Source organism: Merops nubicus, unplaced genomic scaffold, assembly GCF_000691845.1.
Source record: "Merops nubicus isolate BGI_N331 unplaced genomic scaffold, ASM69184v1 scaffold53511, whole genome shotgun sequence".
NCBI lineage: Eukaryota > Metazoa > Chordata > Aves > Coraciiformes > Meropidae > Merops > Merops nubicus.
In genome coordinates, this window is record NW_008589998.1 from 12,163 (window position 1) to 21,508 (window position 9,346).

Sequence of the window (9,346 nt, forward strand, 5' to 3'; positions counted from 1 at the left end):
CAGATAGATGAGATATAGAGAATTAAAATGATGTCTCAACAAAGGCCATGAAAGTTTCCTTTCAAACTGGTCATTTTCCAGTGCTCTACCTGGTGATTTTATTTTGCTGTGTAAGAGGGAAACTTCACATTATACCAAAGTCACAACCAAAACATGAGGTCAGAATTCATTCTGCATGCAGTCCCTGGTCGCTGTGCTGTTAAATGACCAATGATGAACAACCCTGACACCTTCTGCCAGGCTTAAACGGTAACATGACTCATTTTACTGCAACAAATGAGACTCCTCCTCCTATCAGTCATGGTCCATTCCTATCAGCAGGGTGCCAATATGCCAGGGTCTAATGAAAAGGCTCTTAGACAAAAGCTGAACAATTGAGAGCCTGCAGAGCCAAACCTCGGAGCTGTTAGTCCAATTTTTTAAACACTGCAGTGTACATTTCAGTTAGGCTTTGTTATGTTAATGTTATTGAGTCTAAAGCAACAAAGAAACTTAATTCATGAATTACTTTTAGAAGTCAACTTCCCTACATTTTCTTTTCTTTTGTGAGGAGACCAGTGGCTATTTAACAACCGAGACCGTACCAAGACCATACAAAGGCCTTTACCCTGGTTCTGAGGTAGGAATCAAAACACAAGTTATCACAAAGAGGCCTGATATAATCAACAAAGTTAAACAGTCCTCCTGTTTGATCTCCTCTAAATTAAAGACCAAGTGTTTTGATTTGGCATTAGGCAATGAAATAAACCAGATGTTTCTCCTGCCATATAACCCTCCATGGGCACAATCTTAAAGGGTTATTGTTTGGCAAATGTTCAGGGAAACACATTAGAAATGGCACGAATACCCAGATTTTCTTTTCTTTCTATCTATACTAGTTCATTATCCAAACTAATGCATAATCCACAGGGCTTTGAGAACTTTGTGTAAATACTTTCATGTACAATTCTCTTTCTTGCCTACCCTGAGATTAAGACCACAATTATCCAGGCTTAAACCTAAAATAAAAGAACCTTTGCAAATGTATTATCTGGCCTTACATGTTTAATCACATACTATTCTGTATGGTCTTTAATACCTAAACTGAGGAACAAATGTTGCATCCTCTGATGTTTCGCACATGAAAGGCCTATTGTGAGAAGTACATCAACAGAATTTTAGAACCAGAAATTCCTCTCAACAGTTGCAGCAGTAGCATTTAAAATCCTAACAGAAGGGCATATAGCATCATCTTAGGGGGGAAAAAAAAGGTCAAGACAATCGCAGTATTTAAATAAAACTCTGCTCAAACAGAAGACTATTCCTGGTTTACCACCCCTCAAAACCCACGTGGGCTGGCTTCACCTGCGGGGGAGAGACCAGGTCCAGCTCCCCCACCACCCGGCCCCAGTGGCGGCGGGTGCTCCCTGCCCACCACGCAGGAAGCGCTGGGCGCGCTGGGCTGCGGGGGAAGCAGATGGATGAGGCAAGGGATTTGAAGTGTGCAGACTATGGCATGCACTGATAGAGCAGATGGAATGCATCACCATCAGCTATGACAGAAATGATTTATGGAATGACCTGGCTGCTCCTGCCAAGCAACAACACGGGATGACAGAAACAAGTTTCTATGACAACCAGGGCCCACCCACCAGTTAGATTAAACATTTCTGCCCTGACTTCCACTTGCAATATATTTAGACTTCTCTCTCAAAACATCAGCCTGGTTTTCTCAGTTAGAGACTTGGGCAAAAATACCTGAAAGGACAAAAAAAATCATCTAGAAAGGAGAGCGGTGGAAAACATCACAAAGGCCCACAGATCTAACTGGCCAGTGTGCTAGACTTACACCAGAAATTCTGGTTGGGCTGCAGAACAGCAGACACCCTCATACATCTATGGCGTAGCGAGCTGCCTGAAGTACGCAAGCATTGCTACTTCTGGGAGTCAGAACGATCCCAGTTATTTTCTGACAGGTCTTGAAGAGACTAAAAGGGAGTGTTAACTGCCTTTTGGACTTCTGGATTGTTATCTGCTTGCTGAATCCCCAAAAGCAACAGGGACAACATTTTTCTCCTCAAAGCCAGCAGGTCAGAGTTCTCTTACCCATTATGGACATTACAGACATTATCAGATCTGGTAATCTTTTAACACATGACCCTCTGAGGGATGCAAGGGTAGCAAGATCTGCAGGAATACAAACATTTGCATTTGCTGGTATGAGGCGAGGGATGCAAAATCCAACCCAGGAATGGTCTTTTCGGGCAAAGTAGTAATTTCTATCTTCTGAAACAGAATGGGTTTCCCTACTTGCTACGAACAAGAAACACAAAGTGCTCCCCGCAAGCCATCACTCCTAACTCTGAAACTTCTACTATACTGAATCAATCACTGTTTTACAAAAATGACATCAAATGGTATTAATGTAAAAATGATTGCTGTATGCGTGCATATGCAAAGAAGACACTTGCAATGTTTTACATTAACATTATTCCAGCAAGAGTTAAGAGTTTAAACTTTATGCATATACAGAATTTTAAAGGCTGTTCCGTAAGTTATAGCTATACAACACAGCATTCAAAACTCTGTTTTATAAGGTCAGTGGAAAACAAAACAAATCACAAAAAAAAACCCACAACCATTTTATACCTTGAGGCAGGATCTGCTCTAAAAGTAATGTTAGAAATATTTGACTTTAACTAGGACACTGGGGGAAGGATCAAGCCCTACACTTTTTATGGTCTTTTACTTTGTCTAAACTTTCTAAACTATCTGCCCTAAATATTTTGAACATCTGGGGGAAAAAAAAAAAAAAAAAAAAAAGGAAGTCAGAATGAGTTTTCCACAAATAAAAGCATTTTCCACTTGCTTTGTTATAGACATTTGTCTAGTATAGGATGCTGTATCACAGTATTTAATATAGGAAAACTCCTGATTTGATATTAGAAAATGAACACAAATATGGGAAGCAACGATCAAAATACATCTGTTAGATCTGAATATTCTAACTGCTACTTACAGATGCCAATGCCTTTCCAAGCGCATCACCTGTCTGTGAGCTTCCAGCACCATTTCCTCTGTTTCCTGTAATGTGGAAAATAAACCCAACACTGATTTTTAAAGCTGAAATTTTATTTACTTTATTTTATTCATCAACTACAGCTGAGCAACCACTTTTTAAATGGATATTCTGAGGAAGTCAGAATCAGTTCTCATTATACTTAAAAATTTAATTAAAACAACTAGATTTAAATGTAGAAGCTTTCCTCTTTAAAGTCAAACACAGTATCACCATGATAACTTACAGACAAACAAGTGAAAGCAGTTAGACTGAAACTGTTTTCTAGGATCACAAGTTAATTTTAATGAAACATGAAAAGAAACTCAAAATCAGAAAATAACATTATTTCAGCTTATTGCTAAACTGTTATCACTGAAGTGCTACATGTTTTGTTAATTCTTAAAAGCCTAGTTAACTAAATAGTTCCTTGCATCCCCTGCTCTGATTCCCCGTGCTCTACTCTCATCTTTATTTTATAAAATCCCTGAAAAGCTCACATCCACCAAGCTTTCTGCCACCCCTGCTCTTAGCTGCATGTCAGCAGCTTTGCATGCCCTTTTGCTCCACACGCCATGGAGCCAAGAGGTCTGAAGCCCTGCCAACTGAAAACACAGAAAGGACCTTGAGTCCTCTGAAATATCTGCTTTACTGTAGAAGACATCCTTTAAAAGTGAATCTCCTTTCTCCAATTATCAACTTCTAGTCCCAAAAAGAAAGTATTTAATGTCTATGTAAGCCATTCACATCAGAAATCCAAATCATGCAACACTCGTCGTTTCAAGTTTGTGCCAAACTTGCATTTTCCAGCGTGAATTTCCCATGGAGATCCATTAATGGGGTTCTGTTTAAAGATATGAGTGTAAAACATGTTCCCAAATCAAAGCTAACATAGTAACTCTTACTACATTCCGCTTACTTAAAATCAAGTCAAATGCAAATCATACCAAACTGGCAAGGGGCATCTACAAGATAGAGCCATAGAAATTAAGATGTGCAAATGCATGCAAGGAACAGATGATCACCCTGTATTTCATGCTTTCTAGGTAAGCATGGAAGAGACTAAACCAACCACCATGCTGGCTACTCTGTAATCTCCGAATCAGTTAAGAGAGGAATTTACGATGCCATTTATCAAGCTCCCCAAAGAAACAGTCTTCCTGCCTTTCTCCAGCACAGTACCCTGGTGATACAGCAGCTCTGAAAAGTGCAACACCAGAACTACCTATAGGAACATGCACATAAAACCAAACTATGGAAGGATAACCGCCGTTAAGTTGGACGAGCACAATCGCCCGAGAGTAGGCTTGGCTGTGACACCAAATAAACCAGGAAGTCTTTAGTGTACATCTGCTTCATCTCAGCCATTCTGAGGACAGAAATATCATAGTGGTGAAACACCCCTCATCTACAATCACCCCTAAATTAAATCTGATTGATTTTGTGCATCATGCTGCCCTAGACTTCATTTTCTTTTAAAATTTAAAAAAGCAGGAAGAAGTTTTTACCCAGAATATTATCTGATCCATTGACAGGTGGAGTGTGTGAGGCAGCTACATAAGGTGAACTACTGGTAGTGCCACGATGGAAGCTTGACATTGGAGGAAGACTGGCATTTATATCTGTAGGTGAGACTGAATGCGGGGGGTAGCTCTAGAGAAAAGAGAAACAGGCATAAGGCATTAAGTAGTCTTTAAATTAATGTTGATATTTAAGATACCAAATATACAACACCCAGCTCTGTAATAGACTCTGACATCTTCTGAACAGACCACTACACAGCCACAGATTTTCATTTATACAACAGACAGACACAAGAACATAAATCTAATACAGTAGAAGTTTGCGATTTCTGACAACTGGGATTTTAACTGACATACAAGATTTGTAAATAAATTCTTGTAAGTCAGATCTCTATACAGAAGTACAAATGCATTGACCTGTGCTGTGCATCTTACCAGACGGTCATGTGTGTGCAGGCCGCCGTAACTGCTGGACTGGGACATGTGGGAAGAGGAGCCTCCCAGCATCCCACCATAGCCAGGCTGGCTCATGCCATTGGATGAACTCCAGAGGTCAGAAGAATTGTGGGTCCCATCTTTTTTGATTTTTATTTTTTAATAGAAAACAAGAAAAACACATTTAGTGAAAAAGAGTACAGAGTTCTACTTTCCTTTACAAAATTATTTTAAAAGAATGCACAATTCAGCTACTCAGACTAACGTCAGCAGGGACCAAGGTGACCAGCTTATACTGTGTTTTCTGTTTTCATGCCACCACACTGTTGCTATATTTATAAAAAACCCCAAAACCCAATAGAGGTTTTATAGCTGAAATACAATCCAACCACAGCTGAGAAAATACCAAGTACTTCTGCTAATTACACAGACCTTTAGTAAGGCCAGATTTATATCAAAAGGGTTGATAAAAATTCCAGACTGAAAGAAATAATATAAAAAGGTGTGTGTGGGAGAGAGAGAAGCTTGGCTAAAGCAGAGATCATCATAAACATACAGTGCAAAACATCTATTAACTTAAAATAAGCAATTTATAGTCTAAAATATCTTAGTATCATAAAAAAAAAAACTTTTCGTAGCACATTTAAATAACTGAAATTACTACATTACATAAAGCCTTACACCCAAGTGTCAGTGCAGTTTTCCTTCTGTAGCAGAAACTGAAGGGCTCTGTAAATTCCTGTACTGAGAAACTATACTTTCAGTATGCTCCAAAACCTCGTCAGACCACAGTACAAGCTAATTGCATGACGTGAGGCCAAAGAAATTAATTCTGCTCTCGTTTTGTTCAATGCCACCTCCCTTTTTTTTTTTTTTTTGCATGCTGGATATACAAGCATTTGATACTCAAGACTGTTAGCTGATATTGTGCAGTCAAGTTCCAGAACAGTCAAGAAGCCCTCACCTCATTTTTCTCTATCACTTCAGTGTGCAGCTCTGAAGCCCCTACAAATCAAAGGATGGGGGATTCTGCCCATCTGGCCTGGTGTATAATCCCTTTAAATTTCAGTCAGCAATTAATGTCATGAGAAAAAAAAAAAACTTTAAATCAACAGACAGCTCCCTTCATCTAATGGTTTTAAAAGTACATAAAACTTAATCATAGGCTCTAGCACATTATGTTGTTACCTTCATGCTTCATCACTCATTAAGTGCAACAGTGGCCAACTGCAGATTTCTACCTAGCGGACGAGTGAGACCTACTCATATATTTAAAGTCATTTCACCCACCTTGCATAAAGAAAGTGCTCGCAAACATACTGCTTGGTGGCTTAGGAGACGGGTAACTTGGAGATTCTCTGTTAAAATCATCAGAACTCGGGGATGGTGCATACACCTAAATATTGGCGAGCAATAAAAGCAGGTTAGTAATATTTGGGTGTCATGCCATTAAAAGAAAAAAACATTTAACAGCATACAAACACAGATAGAAAGCAGAAACAAAAAAAGAACAGTGTATCAAGCTGCAGCATTTGTTGCCCTTGTTTTATTTGCTTTTTAGCAAGTTGCTACAGTACAGAGGAACTACAGTAGAATGATCCTAACAACACCCTTTCTGGTGTGCCAACTCAGCCAGGTGGCCTGATAAAAGCCTGAATGCTGATTTTGCTTTCCAAGTGCATGACTTGCACAGACTTGTTGCTCAAAATAAAAAAAGCAAGATAAAACAACTGGGCCCCAAACAAATTTTATTTTAAAACTACTGTATGCCCATTTGAATATTTAATTAGCTGGCATCCCAACAAATAGAAGGGAAAAGACCATCCAGTGACAAATGGAAAGATTTTAATTGTGTCATTCATTCAGAAACTTGCACACCTTTGTACAGTCATCAAACGTTTATGTAATGCAAGTCCTGAGGAATAATCTCAAAGCTATAACATCTAGCAAAGTATTGTCACACTGGCCTAGGATGAAAGAACACCAGGCATCATTCTCTTCCAATGTACTACCACATTGGAATAACCACTCTCAACTTGCAAACAACAAATTTTCTAACAAGATAAAAATTGCTAAATGCCAAATAAACATAATGATTAGAATTATCATTATAATGGTCTTTCACTGCAGTAACTCTAAGAAGAAATATAAAGCGTTTTCAGGACTAAGTCAGATCAACAAAGCCTGTGTTCACAGACACTCAAGGACTCTATCCACAACACTAGGTGTTGTAAGTGATGCTATTTCTTCATACTAGTATAGTTGTCAATATACTGAATATTGCAGTATGACCATCATAATTTAAAAGAATTTTTTTTTTAAAAGGCAACTATTTAAGAAGTATGTAAACAATATCAAAACATAGCATTGAAGCAATAGCATCTTTTTTACTTAGAAGTAAAAATTATATTTTTTTTAATTGTTCACCCTACTTGTAAAGACATAAGGCTTCATAAATGCATACATAAAGAATAATTTTAAGGCTTTAACACTTACATAATGCAACTTACAAAGCACACTATGCCCTAAAATGTCAAAGTGAGTATTTTTATCCCTTCCTATGCAAATACAAGCACATGCATGTTTCTACAACATTCACATCTCTCCCTTGTCTCTCTGGGATGTTGTTTACCAAGCAGGAGAAGGGTGGGCCAGGGAAACTAAGCTGGCCAACAAAAAAGCATCAGTTCCCTAAATGAGAACCATTGTTCTCCTGGAGGGTGACTGTTCTGATGGGAATATTTAGAAAGTGAAGTGGGCAAGTCCTGCTACCATTTGCATACCAATACCCCTTTTCCCCACTCCCAAATGCTTTTCCAGCCTGCTGTTGCCAGACCAAATTGCTGGGCATGTGCCTGCAGACAGTGCTCTTTTATATCAGAGAGGCTGATTTACCATTCTCTTACACAATCCTACATCAACAAATTTCAATAAAATCTATCAAACTACAGTATGACGGAACAGGGACAGGAGGACGCGGATAAGGCAGGGCATAGCTGTTGATACAAGCCACGTAATGAAAATGGCAGCAGGAAAAGACACCTGGTGAAAAGGAGCAAAATGGAAAACCTACAGCTTTTTGTTGCATGCTTGTTTTGACATTGTTTCATCACAACAAATGAAAAATTTTTAGGAAAGAAAGCCTTTCAGGGAGCTCCTGTTCAATCTTGTACTCGCAAATTTTCAGTTTATGGAATAAATGTAAGACAGAGATGCTTACCAAACCTAAGTGACAGAATGACAATACGTCATAAACAGTACATATGTGTGTGTTTACTACACACGATGAATGCATGTACATTCCATGCCTCAGACACGTTTTAACAGAAATATCACTCTGTCAAATTGTAAATACTCGCAATCGTAAGACTGCAAACATGTTAGGCAAAATTTGGCTTAATTTCCAAGTTCTCTGTTGTGCAGAATAACGCAGCATATGCTACAGCTGATGGATAATTTATCACTGTCACAGGACAGGGGTGGAAACAAAGCTTTATGACATTCAGCAATGCCACGGAGATGTACACTGATTAATGCAAAATCACCTACAATGACAAGTTATACTTCTTTTAAACTGTACCGTTATCAGTGAGATTTGTAAATACAAGCTTCGGACTGAAACTTAGACGTTTTACATAATGAGGCGATTTATAGAAACTGATTAAACACTATCTCACAAAAGGGAAATTAAACTGAAAAACTCCTACAAATGTATCATTTACAGATACATATGTACAAGCCATTAACATAATAAAAATGTTATGAATTGTATTAACCTAAGAGGCCCTTCCAAACAGCTACATGAAAGTCCTAGCACAGACACATAACTTTATATAGTTTCTGCTTGTTTTGGTATCTTAACTATAGCTTGCAAAAACATAGCTGCAATGTTATGAGGCTGCACTTGTGCCAGTCTAGATTTTTCAGATCAAAGGGTTCTTTCGGCAAAACACAACTGATGTGGTCTCAAAGACTTCATTAACTCCAGATGTGGGGAAATAGCCAGCCAATTACACCAAAGGAGCAAGCCTCTTTTACTTACAATCAGAACTACCCACAAATTAAAGCCAGGCCTCTGATGTCATCTGATCACCTGCAGATGAGCACCAGGTTTTTTTCTAGTTAATGGCCTAATCATAATTTTTATGTTGTGTTAATACAACCAAAATCTAAAACCAAAGGAGAAAATGTACTAAGATTAACCTGAAGTCCATGAGATGCAAAATACGGAAAGTTTTAAATAAAAAAGTTGATAAACAAGATGAAGATCCCTTCCGAAGCGGAGAGGCGCAGTGCCGAGGGACTAGCCTGCTGGGCCCGAACGCCCCGGGGCACAAGGACCCCCCTCCCG

General features: G+C 38.7%; 1 protein-coding gene across 1 annotated transcript in view; it reads right to left on the bottom strand.

Moving 5' to 3' along the window:
• Positions 1 to 6,386, bottom strand: part of LOC103782017 (transcription factor 12) — a gene marked incomplete at its 3' end in the record, with an annotated part of 14,306 nt that extends 7,920 nt beyond the window's left edge. Inside the window, exons 1-4 of the mRNA XM_008949746.1 lie at positions 6,286 to 6,386; positions 4,996 to 5,135; positions 4,546 to 4,690; positions 2,999 to 3,063 (exon numbers count right to left, since the gene is read on the bottom strand). Coding sequence (XP_008947994.1) covers positions 2,999 to 3,063; positions 4,546 to 4,690; positions 4,996 to 5,135; positions 6,286 to 6,313 — 378 coding nt within the window. The remainder of the gene's footprint in view (positions 1 to 2,998; positions 3,064 to 4,545; positions 4,691 to 4,995; positions 5,136 to 6,285) is intronic.
• Positions 6,387 to 9,346: the final 2,960 nt, after the last annotated feature.